Raw genomic sequence first — 12,386 nt, forward strand, 5'->3', positions numbered from 1 at the left:
CTGTTTTCCACCTCAAGTCGCTTCAGGTCCTGCATTGGCAGCCTCACCCCATCATCCAAACACTGCTGCACCTTCCTCTGAAGGCTTCACCACGACAGGACGTCACAGAAAGACAGACAGACAGACAGATAGACAAGAGGGTTAGCAGCAGGTTTGTTGCTTTGTTCAGACTAAAGGCAGAAGAATCTTTGCACACTGTTAAGCTAAATTAAAGAGTGAGTCCAACATGGACAGGTATTCACTGTGGATCCTACATTAAGAATGAATAACACAACAAACTGGTTTGAGATGATTCTTTACTGTCACACCAACACACTCCCTGCACACTGTGCACACACACACACACACACACACACACACCTGTCCAGTTAGAACATGGGCTGTTTAAGCAGAAAACCACTCCAGCCGTCAGTGAGTGAGAATAAACCCACCTTAAAGCCAGCTGGCAGCAGCTGTGTGTCACAGCTGATTATGTACCTGTGTACAGATGCTATCAGCTCCCTCTCTCTCTTGGCCTGCATCTCAATCTTGATGTTTTTCTCTGTCATCAGAGCACATCCTTCCTCCAGGCTCTTCTGTAGCCGACACATGGTTCTCTCCAGCTCCTCGGCCCTCCGCCGCACCTGCTCCTGCTGAGCACACATAGTCAGACACAGTGCTCACTGCAGCCCAGCAGCCTCCACGCCCAAACAATGTGTCAGCCTATCAATTCAACAAGTTCACATTACAAGCAGTGCATCTGCATACCGACCTTTAACCACAACAGACCAGTGACCTCACAGCCGACCATTCAATCAACACACAAACACACTGTGTGACAACATTAAGGTGCCTCAGAGTGCCACGGTGTGTGTGTGTGTGTGTGTGTGTGTGTGTACCTGCTGGGTCTGGGCCTGCACCTCGTCCAGCGTTGGCAGGTCTGACAGGTACTTCTCCAGCGTCTCTATGCGCTGCTGCTTCTCCTGGTTCTGTTCACTCTCTCTCTGGCACTTCTTCTTCAGACTGCTGATGTAACGATCCCTCGTCTTTATCTGGGGACAAATCCCTCCTCACGTTACCGACACACTGACGTCGCAGTGCAATATCAATGTAATCAGCTACTTTCAACACATTCTAAACAGTGTCTGCAAGTGTTACAGAACACATGTTCATCGGGATCCTGCTTATTTGCCGTACCTTTTCCTCCAGTTTGCGGATGTCCTCTGTATGCTTTTGTGTGACTTGCTTGAAGAAGTCGTTCAGATGGAGCATTTCCAGTTCGGCCACCGCTACCTTCCTGCCAAGTTCCTCCTCGCAGCACGGCCTCTCCGACAGCTTTTTGCAAGGCGCTCTCATCGCTGAATCCTATTGGACAACCACAACGTGTGCTGTGACTTTTACTCTGATATCATTTGATGTGATTATCAGACTGTGGGTTTTGATGTCACCTTAGTGTTGAGAATGTGGGGGTCATCCAACCAGCCTCTGTGGCTCTGCAGGACCTGCTGAGCTCTCAGCTCGTTCTCTCTGATCCGGGCATGGAGCTGCAAGATCTGCTGCTTTTGTCTGAAACACACAATCCCACGATCCCACCAGTGGCTAGGCATGTGATAGACATGTGGGTCCTGCAAACCGCTGTTAACGCAGTGTGCACAACAACAACACGTTGTTGGCACTTGAAATTCTGCCAATCATTGCCAAGATTAGTAGTTTGGGCTGTCTTCCATCTCTGTCAGCATCTCTGACAATAAGAGTCTGTGAGATGTTTTGGGAGAACCAGGCATTAGAGCGTTGTGTTTTAACGTTAAAATGATTAAAAACTAGGTTGTAATCAGAAATATTTACCCTTTTATCCAGGTCAGTGATATAAATCATCTATAAAAGGTTACAAGCAGTGGGCAGTGGTCACTGATGTCTTGAGCAAAACTAGAGGGGCACTTAGTGGCCTGTTTATTAAAATCAGATCTATCACAGTTTAATTAGAGAGATTTGATTTGTTTGGTCTAGTAGGATTAGAAATGAAGTGATGCAGATTGAGCTCTAAACAGAGTTCCTATAAATCAAAATTCAAATCACCCACATTAAGTAATTCAGAGTTAACATGAGAAGATCTTACTTTGGAAAATCCTTTCAGAGCCTCACAGTCTGCTGATGGAGGACAGTAGATTCTGATAACTGTAAAATGGTTGTTACCTCCAGGGCAGATGTCAAAAACAATATATTCATAGCTCTTAAAAATGGGACACAGATGGGTGTTTCTGTTCCGTCCCTCAGTGACACACACGGTAAATGTGGTGGACAGTCAGAATAAACACAAAAACACATTTCTGTAGTCCAGAACAGACACACACAGAGACAGTGGACGTCCTCCTCAGGGATTAAAGCTGGTGGACGTGCACTGCGTCGGTAATACTGCAGGTAGCACACACAGATCCACACACACACACTGACAGTAGGACTAAAGCGCCCCGCACAGAGCGATGTAAGTGTGTCCTGCAGCACCTGTCTATCTCCAGCTCTCTCTGTCTCAGCAGCCCCTCTTTCACCTTCACCAGAGTGGTGACAGGAAGCGACGTCCCCATCAGCATCTGGAACACACCAAGCACAGCTCACTGAACACACACAGCGCTCACGAGCACAAACTACTTCCATCCCATACGGGACAGAACCCAGTAGCAGGTTTCTTCATGAAGTCATCCTGATACCCACATCCAGCAGGTCCTGCTGATGTGGTTCTCTGCTTCATGAATCACTGCTGCGGATCGTCGGCCACTCGTCGTGTTTTTCAGTAATATCATACTGCTAATCTTTTAGTCACACTCCTATTGTTAGTGCTATAGTCACTGTTAGTACGCTGGGTGCTGTTTGTGTTCGTTCGCTCTCTCTCTGTCCAACCTCCACCCAACATGGACCCCTACAGAAGCCGCCCACATTGATCCTGGGTCTGTTCCAGGTTTCTTCCCGTTAAAGGGGAGTTCTTCCTCCACTGTTTCCTAATATAATATCTGATGCTGCTCATGTGAGGATTCTTGAATCCTTAATGTTGAATTCCTGAATCGTTGGTCTCTCTCTAATTAAAGAGTTTGGTCTAGACCTGCTCTTTATGTAAAGAGTCTGGAGATAACGTTGTTGTGAATTGGTGCTATATAAATAAAGATTGATTGATTGATTGATTGATTGATTGATTGATTGATTGATTGATTGATGATGCTAATCAGCAGTAACTGACTCACCATTTTATTGTATCACATGCTAAGTCTGTGTTTTTGCTCAATAAAACTTTTTCAAAACTATTTTGAATCATATAATTCACGCACGCACGCACACTCACACACACACACACACACACACACACACACACACACACTGTGTCTGTTGTGACTACAGGGGAGAACCTGCTAGTCTCACAATTCAGTTCAGCTCTGATTCTTGGTGTCAGTTCCATTCAGATTAGACTCATAGCAGCTTCTGAAGCCGTCCCCACCTCACTGAAACACCGTGTGAAAGAAGACAGTAAGGCTAAATGGCTTTGATGAAGGTCACTGATGGACACAGAAGTGAGAGAGAAAAAAGAATTCATTCATTTGATGAAGTAAGTAATAATTCTACTGTGTAGTCAGTCCATGTCGCTAACTAACACATCGATAGTTTCCACCCCCCCCCTCCACCCACCCTCCCACTCCTCCTCTCACCTGGTTGAGTCCTGGTTCCTGCTGAGGTCCCTGTTGCCATAGCGACGGCCCTTCTCCACCTGGTCCACTGACCTGACCGACTTTTCCTCCGCGCTCTGCTTTGGGTCTGTACTCCATCTGCTCGGTCAGCCACATCTGGGTGCGAACTGCAGGCTGGATGGGGGGGCCTCTATCAGCCTGATGAGCCAGTGGAGAGTCTCCTTGTTTCGGAAAGCCGGAGCCATATGCCTGCCCACCCCCCCGAGCCAGTTTGGCCTCTGGTAAAGCACTATAGCCCATGTCCAAGCTGGTGTGTTTTACGGGTGAGGACAGCGCTGAGGACAGGGACAGGTCCGACTCCAAAGCAGCGGACCTGCTGCTGGGGCTGTAGCGGTAGCAGGGCCCGGCGCCCGGGGAGCGCTGCAGAAGGTTGTGGCAGTGAAAGGAGGAAGACAACGGGAGATAAAGGTCCACGTTTGAACCGAGGGGTTTGTTTCTGTAGCCGTAGAGCAGGCCTCTGTCCAGGGAGCCCTGTGAGCCTGCACTGTACTGACTGCCTGACGTCCTGGCGGAGCTCCTGTCAGCCCCCGAGGACAGCTTGGTGAGAGAGGACCACCTCCGGATGGGCTGACGGTCCTTCACATCTACACATCTCGGTGCACCCGGGGGGGACGCGGCTGGCGTCAGCAGCTGGCCGGGCGTCCTCCAGCGACCTGAGCCGCTAGGTGAGGCTGGCATTCTCAAAGTGGTGCAGGATGGGGAGGGCACGACGTGGACGACGGGGATGACGTCATCATCCTGCCCCAGGTGATGCTGGGACAGCGGCTGGAAAGATAACGGGGTGGTGCTGGAGCTGGAGTCATCTGTAGGGAGACAGAGAGGCCAAAGAGAGAGACCATGAGAAGAACCCTGTCAGACATCAGCAGCATCATCAGCAGCAGTGTGTCAGTGAACACTGCTGTGTTTATAAGATGCTGACTTGGCAAAGTGGTCAGCCAACTGCACAACCCATTATGACGCTGCGCTCCTGTAGAACACCTGTGGGGGGGTTTCAGGCAGCATAAGGGCTGAAGCCGGGACGTTCTTGTTATGTGTTACGTGTCTTCACCATTACAACTCCTGGGGCTCAGAGTCAAACACTGAACCCCCCCCCCTTCAGCAGTTTTTATGGAGTTAAGCAACATTTTCTCAGAGCTGTGTGTTGGCAGAGATGCTGTATTTGTTCTACACATGGCTTATTATTCCAGCTGTGGGCGGTCATGTGACTTTAAAGAGCTTGTTTAAATGAACCCACCCCCAGCCTCCCTCCACCTAAAACACATCCACATTGAAACGCAGAGCTTGTTAAAGTTCTCTGGCCATGTACAAGCCTCGTATCTCACTTGTCGAGCCTCCATCAGTGTTGAGAACAAACAGGCTGTCGCTCCGGCCTCCTGCTGGCTGAACACGGCTGCACTGTGGTGTTTTCACCTCAGATGGAACCTCATCCACAGTCAGATGTGCTGTGCTGTTTAGAAATGCTGAATAATGATGTGAGACTGTGACACTGCATCACACCAGGCTCTCCTCACCAAAGGTGCTGCTGCAGCCCCTCTGAAGGGGGGGGGCACAGCGGCAGGACGTCCTACCTTCCATGCTGTCGGAGCAGTATGTGCCGATGCCCGTGTCTCCGCTGTCAGACACCGTGCTGTGTCGGCGCCCACCATAGACGCTGTGCCCGGGGCCGGGGGGGGTGCTGAGCCAGGCGGATTCATGGCCAGGGAACCATCCTGGGGAGCCGCCACCGCTGGAGCCTGAAACAACCATTCACAAAGGCTGTCTGTCAAACAGGTCACTATAAAATGACGTTATCAGGTGGGCTGCTGGTGCGTTCATGTTCTCACAGTCACCACTTCACTGCTTTTCTTTAAGAACTCACTTTGTTCTCTGTTCCAGTCCTTTTCAGGAGCTGGGTGTTCTGTCTCGTCACGCTTGTTAAGTTTAGCTCATGTGTTTTCTGGATTTTCTGGTTTTATTGTGCCGTTCGTCTTCTCCCTCTCCTTCCTGCCCTTGTATGTTTCCTGCTCCTGTGACTGTCTGCCACCTGTGCCCCCACCTGTGCCCCCTTTTTTGTAAGTGCCTTATCCTTGTTGTTGAAGCAACATCAAAGCTGCCCCCTTTCCACAAGATTCCAACTGTTTATCCCCGTCGAGCTTGTGGTCGTAACGCTGGTGTTCAGGCTGACAAGCAGCCCTCTGGGGGGGGGGGGCCTATGGATCTGTGAATGTGAACGTTTATTAGACACCAACACCACTTCACCGCATCAATTCATCTGTCTGAATCTGTCGGTCTTTTATGAAGTCACCGCTTGGTCCATAAGATGTCAAACACGTCTCTCTTCACTGCTACGCAGACGACACACTGGTTTACCTTCCAGCTCATGTGGATGGTCTGTGTGGTGTCACTGGTGCTCCAGCCAGAAGTCCTATAGCTCCGTCAGCAGCCCATCAGGCTGAGAGGGGGCAGCTGGAGATCAGGCTCAAACCATTTACACACTGGCTTTAACATGACACCATCTTCTCACTGACTTATTCTATTCACCATTTACTTCCAGTCTAATCATTCTGTTCAATTGGTCTGTGTTCTACCAGAGAGTGTTCTAGCAGAGAGTGTTCTAGCAGAGAGTGTTCTACCAGAGAGTGTTCTAGCAGAGAGTGTTCTAGCAGAGAGTGTTCTACCAGAGAGTGTTCTAGCAGTGTGTGTTCTACCAGAGAGTGTTCTAGCAGACTGTTCTAGCAGAGTGTTCTACCAGAGAGTGTTCTAGCAGTGTGTGTTCTACCAGAGAGTGTTCTACCAGTGTTCTAGCAGAGAGTGTTCTAGCAGAGAGTGTTCTAGCAGTGTTCTAGCAGAGAGTGTTCTACCAGTGTTCTAGCAGAGAGTGTTCTACCAGAGAGTGTTCTAGCAGTGTTCTACCAGAGAGTGTTCTACCAGTGTTCTAGCAGAGTGTGTTCTAGCAGAGTGTGTTCTAGTAGAGTGTGTTGAACAGACCTGGTGTCGGTCTAAGGGTGAGGGTTCTAACGGTGAGGGTTCACCGTACAGGGGGGCTGTGAGGTGGTCACAGTGATCTTTTCACACATACCCCCCCTCCTATTGTCCCCCAGCCTTACAAGTCCTGCTTTATCTCCCACAGACAGACAGATGGGGGGGGGGGGGTCTACAGGAAGTGCCGCTAGCTACCCTGCTCTCGGCCTGTACCCCCCCCCCCCCCTCGGCTCTCATCTCAGGCTCCCCCCTCCCGGACCGCTGCGGTTTGACGGCGTCTCACCTGTTTTATTGGAGTCGGCTCCATCTTCACAGTCACTCCTGGGCCACATCGTGAGGCGGGGGCTGGAGGCTTCTGGCCGCCTGTCAGCGGAGGGGGGGCGGCCGTCCGACCGCCGGACAAAGACTATAGACCAAGGCAGCGGGGTGGGGGCCGGGGGCCCGCTGGGTCCTTCATGTACTGCCGCCCTGTCCGGACGCGCTCCGGCCTCAGCGCTTGATAACGGGATCCTTCCTGCACAGTCAGCCCCCCCCGTCCTGCCAGAGCTGAGAACAGGCTCCTCCTCTCCCCCCCCCCCCCCCCCCTCCTCCTCCTCCGCTGCACGCTCACGGCAGTGTGCAGGTCATGCGCGCGCAACAAGACCCAGGAGGATGTGGTCCGTGTCCCGGTGGAGCTGGGGGGGTTCAGACTGTATAGGCTTTATAGGGTTTATAGGTGGGGGTCGCTTGTGACTGCAGTCATGGCGGCTCAGGATGTACATGGGTGCAGTTAAATGCAGAGGGCGCCCCCCAGCGGCACAGCCCGGTGCCACAAATCACTGGGTGGTTTAAAGGGAAGTCCGAATATTCAGAATATTTAGAATATTTAGAATATTTAGAATATTCAGGAACTTGACTAAAAATGTGATTCTTTGGATGTGAGTCAGTTTAGGTCATCCTCTCAGCACCACTGGTCGAACACCACGTCTGCAGCAAACACTTGGACCTGCCACCTCAGACTGTTGGAGAGTGCCTGCATTTAATGTTTTCCAGCCCTTTGTCATGTAAAGATATTTGAGAAAGAAACACTTGTGAACAGCACTCGTGCTTCTCTGACCTCCTAAATGACACATCTGTCCTCTCAGACACACACTGGAATCACAAAAACACTGGGTGTAGCTTCCTTTTGGCTCTTGACCACAAAGCACAGCCACATGAGAGCAAAGACTGTATGAGAGCGGCCTTGTCCTTCTCATGTGCAGAAATCAGTGACTGCACAGCCCCCCCGAAGGGAAACTGAGGACAAAGTGTCGTCCTGCTGCACCCGTGCTGACATGCAGCAGTGTCACATGGTGTCAGCGGTGTGAGGGCTGAGCTCTGTGTGCAGGACACTGTGCCACGAGCTGACTGATCAACAATGTCCCCAGAGTAGAGGAAACCTGTTTGCATGGCGTCCACATGCCGAGGATCACTGGTGTCATTTAAAGTCTGATGATGGAAGGTTTGTGGTGTTACAGGCACAGGCTGCATCCCTGCTCTTCTTCTGGCTGCTGCTGGATCAACCATCAGTCAAACAGGGACTTAGAGATGTAGCTCGGTCCCAGCACAGGCTGCAGGTGTGGTCAGTCCAATGCTGCTCAGCTGCTCAGCCACTCTGAAACAAGGCAAACTTACAAAAGTCCTTTTTATTATTATGGGGCAAATTTGAGGCCAGTGCCCGAGCAAATATGGAAGTGAAGATCAGAGATTAGAAGAGGAACATGTGACCTCCACAATGACGTCTTTATAAAGGCAAAAAGATGTTCCTCTACTGTTCCCCTGCTGTTCCTCTGCTGTTCCTCTACTGTTCCCCTGCTGTTCCTCTACTGTTCCCCTGCTGTTCCTCTGCTGTTCCCCTGCTGCTCCTCTGCTGTTCCCCTGCTGCTCCTCTGCTGTTCCCGTGCTGTTCCTCTACTGTTCCTTTGCTGTTCCCCTGCTGCTCCTCTGCTGTTCCCGTGCTGTTCCTCTACTGTTCCCCTACTGTTCCTCTGCTGTTCCTCTACTGGTCCTCTGCTGTTCCCCTGCTGCTCCTCTGCTGTTCCCCTGCTGTTCCTCTACTGTTCCCCTACTGTTCCTCTGCTGTTCCTCTACTGTTCCTCTACTGTTCCCCTACTGTTCCTCTGCTGTTCCTCTACTGTTCCTCTGCTGTTCCCCTGCTGTTCCTCTACTGTTCCCCTACTGTTCCTCTACTGCTCCCCTGCTGTTCCTCTGCTGTTCTCGTGCTGTTCCCCTGCTGTTCCTCTTCTGTTCCCCTGCTGTTCCTCTACTGTTCCTCTGCTGTTCCTCTGCTGTTCCCCTGCTGCTCCTCTTCTGTTCCTCTACTGTTCCCCTGCTGTTCCTCTACTGTTCCTCTATTGTTCCCCTGCTGTTCACATCACAACATGTCAACAACATGAACCTTGTGTTCAGATTTCTGTTCTGGGAATGTATTTTTACCCTTGTGAACTTTGTTTTTAGGTGTATTTCAGTGAAGTCGTGCAGGTGATGGCCCACCTCAGGACATAATTCTGAATACCTGTGGTCCTCACACAGCAGCTAATTCTGAATACCTGTGGTCCTCACACAGCAGCTAATTCTGAATACCTGTGGTCCTCACACAGCAGCTAATTCTGAATACCTGTGGTCCTCACACATTAGTACACAGGAGGCGCAGCAGGGGGATCTGTCTCAGCAGGAGAAATTACTGGTCACCATGTGAAGGTTAATGACCTTCAGTACTTCTCTTCATTTCAGACAGGAGTCCACGTTCATCCAGTCTGATGTTTTATACAGTCTATGGTCACATTTGATCACAAATTCAAAAACATCGTTCTTCTGATTGATTAATGAAATAAAAGAGAGAACTGACAAAATTTCTTCTTCAAACAGTAACAAAACATCCTCTTCTCTGCTTTCATCTCACAGACACCGCCTGCCTGAACGATTCTGCGCATGCCTAGTAAGGGGCCTGCTGTTTCCCCTCTGACAACCAATAAAGTTTGGTGGAAAAAAAAGGTCTTCTGATGTCGTGCTGCTTTATGAATAACTTGGAAAGTCAAGTTCTTTCGACCTCCTATTAGAGAAAGAACAACGACACTCCAGTCTGGGTCAGGAACTAGGGACTCCTCCCTATTTAAAAAATGAATGGAGGTCGGATAAATATCTACCCGCCTTCGGGGTCACAAATGAGAGATTTCAGCTAAGTTCTCTGAACTCCGGGTTTGAGTGAACGCAGCGCTCGTAGGCAGCTCAGGCGGAAGTGCTGCGCAGAGAACGCACGAGCCAATTACAGCGATGCCCGCGCGGCTCGAGCGCAGCTGGTGTCATGGTGACGGAAACTGAAGAGTGGTGCCGGGAAATGGTCGTTTTTCTGTAAGAGACGGTATGTGACCCCCCCGGTTCGGTATGTAGTTTAAGACAGCGTTAGCAAGCTGATGTTATGGGACAGAGTCTGGGTGGCTAAAGACCGCTAATACCCCCCCCCCCCCCCCCCTCCGGAGCTAACCAGTCACGTCAGTTCGTAATGTGAGGACACTGTGGAACAAAGTGAACAAAACCAGGTCAAAGAAACAGGGTCGGGTTTAGACCAGTCCTCCCCCCCCATGTTTGAGATGTTTCTCTGCTTTAACACCTGATTCAAATGTCCAGCTGTGGTCAAGCCTCTGCGTAATGGCCCGTTCATCACAATCAGGTGTGTTTGAGCTGGGGGGCTCAGGACCAGGACTGGGAAACGCGGCTCCTGTAAATCTTGAATGGGGGCTCCACCAACTAAGCTGTTAGATATGGAGGTAAAACAGTCTCGTATGTAACATAGAGAGTAAAACAAGATGCACAAATAAACGCAGACGACCTCTGGTTGTATCTGTCAGTCTGTCTCTAATTCCCAATTCATAAATATCATTACTTGTACTTCAACACTTCAGAATGGCAAAACCAGAAGACTGGCCCTAAAGTCCATGTCCAAATGATGATATATGAGTCGCAAACTGGAGACACAGATACGGATATTTGTGCATTGTGTAACTTGGCATGTGGTTGAATACTGATGAGACTGTTTTACCTCCATATTAAAGGTTATTGTGGAGGCGTAACCAATAGAAACAGTTGAAATGCAGCAGTAGTGGTAGGTTTGTGCAGCCTGAGTGAAATTGTGTTCCTCAGTAATGTGTGGTGGCTGCTGCATGTATGCAGATGATGAAGCCTACTGTAATGAGAATATATGCAAATTATGTAGATTGTGTGAACAGCAATGATTCCCATCTAGCACATCAAGGTACTAAATGATAAATTGGTCACGGGATGGCAGCTGTGCAGTAGGACTTCTCTCAAACCGGAGGCCGCAGATGAGGTGCATTATTTCTCATAACCCTTTCATCAAAAGCTGCCTTAATCACATCAAAAGTGAATAAAAATGTGGCTCAGTGCCACCTCATGTCGCCTTTCTGATCCTGCCCTGGCACAAACACAAGCTTTGCTGTGTGACAGGTACACATGCATCCCTCTGATAAACCACAGCTTTTACATCCAACGTTTCACTGTTAAGCAATGACTGATTTTCAGTTAATGCTACATATGGTTTGATCCTGGCTGTCATATTTCATTGACTGCACGTGACTCAGCCGCTCCTTAGGGGAACACAATGAGGGCCCATGAATGAGAGTGTAGCAACACCGCCATCAGGACGACGAACCTTTCTTCCTCTAAAGTTTAATATCAGTTCTTCATTCTGACATTAACCTTCAGAGGAAACGAGGAATCGGGTCACAGGAGGTCATCAGCAGGGCCGTGGAGAAAGTGGAAGTTATCGGCTGGTGTCTGGTCCTCCCAGCTGATCAGTACGCTTACTCAGACACTAGTGACTCCGTTTGTGGCCCAAACAAACCTGATCTCCTGTCAGTCATATTGTCATAGTGCTCATTACTGATGTACTACAGGGTGGATTTGGTGACTCATAACAACAAATGTCAGATCACAAAATCATACCAGGCTAAGCTCATACAGCGGACCGGACCAGAGCACCAGAACCATACACAGACCCACCCCCAGGACCCAACCCTAGGAACCCCCCCTGTAATTACAAGTAAAAGTCCTGCATTGACAATTCGAAGTAAACGTGTTATCAGGAAATGTGTCTAAAGTAAAGGCACTCATCATGCACAGCGATTAGCTTTAGAGACTGACATCATTATAAATACCTCCAGGGGGGAGAGGTTTTTACTTGTCTGTGTTGGTATCAGAATCAGAATTACTTTAATAATGGTAATGACTTCATGAACTGTTGTTGAGCAGTTTAATCCATAATAATGCTGCATGAGCTCATCATATGTTTTGTGGAGTAGAAATAGAATAAAGTAGAGAAGTACCAGCAGTAAAAGTGTTTTGTACTGGACTTGTTCTCCAGAGAGTGAGAGTGTTGTTTAGAGCTGAAGTAGTCACTCAGCTGATGAGCTGGATTGGATTATTTCCAAAGATAATACAAAAGTGTTTAAAGACGCTGCTGTGGACTTCAGGAGACTGCGATGGAGATTTTTCACTAAAACTGCATGGATAAATGATTGATTGATTAATTTATTAGTGGCTCTGGAATGACGCACTGTGTCACGTGACTAGACATAGTGTGGAGCTCTGCAGTGAAATCCACGCAGGAGGAGACATCTGTTATTCCTGAGTGGACATGGACATAAATATACCAACAAGAACTAACCACACTAACCAAGC

General features: G+C 49.3%; 1 protein-coding gene across 4 annotated transcripts in view; it reads right to left on the bottom strand.

Annotated features, from left to right (window-relative positions):
- Positions 1-7,171, bottom strand: part of cep85l (centrosomal protein 85, like) — a 10,220-nt gene extending 3,049 nt beyond the window's left edge. For 3 of the 4 annotated variants that reach the window (XR_011585634.1, XM_070849314.1, XM_070849312.1), the window contains exons 1-9: positions 6,955-7,171; positions 5,279-5,443; positions 3,672-4,513; positions 2,482-2,567; positions 1,428-1,545; positions 1,177-1,344; positions 879-1,031; positions 478-632; positions 1-84 (exon numbers count right to left, since the gene is read on the bottom strand). The exon at positions 1-84 is cut by the window's left edge and continues 34 nt beyond it. Coding sequence is in view for 3 of the 4 variants with exons in the window: in XM_070849314.1 (XP_070705415.1) it covers positions 1-84; positions 478-632; positions 879-1,031; positions 1,177-1,344; positions 1,428-1,545; positions 2,482-2,567; positions 3,672-4,513; positions 5,279-5,443; positions 6,955-7,003 (1,820 nt within the window). In the remaining variant the exon portion in view is untranslated. The remainder of the gene's footprint in view (positions 85-477; positions 633-878; positions 1,032-1,176; positions 1,345-1,427; positions 1,546-2,481; positions 2,568-3,671; positions 4,514-5,278; positions 5,444-6,954) is intronic. The other variant, XM_070849313.1, reaches the window with a different exon arrangement.
- Positions 7,172-12,386: the final 5,215 nt, after the last annotated feature.

Source organism: Pempheris klunzingeri, chromosome 18 (genome assembly GCF_042242105.1).
Source record: "Pempheris klunzingeri isolate RE-2024b chromosome 18, fPemKlu1.hap1, whole genome shotgun sequence".
NCBI lineage: Eukaryota > Metazoa > Chordata > Actinopteri > Acropomatiformes > Pempheridae > Pempheris > Pempheris klunzingeri.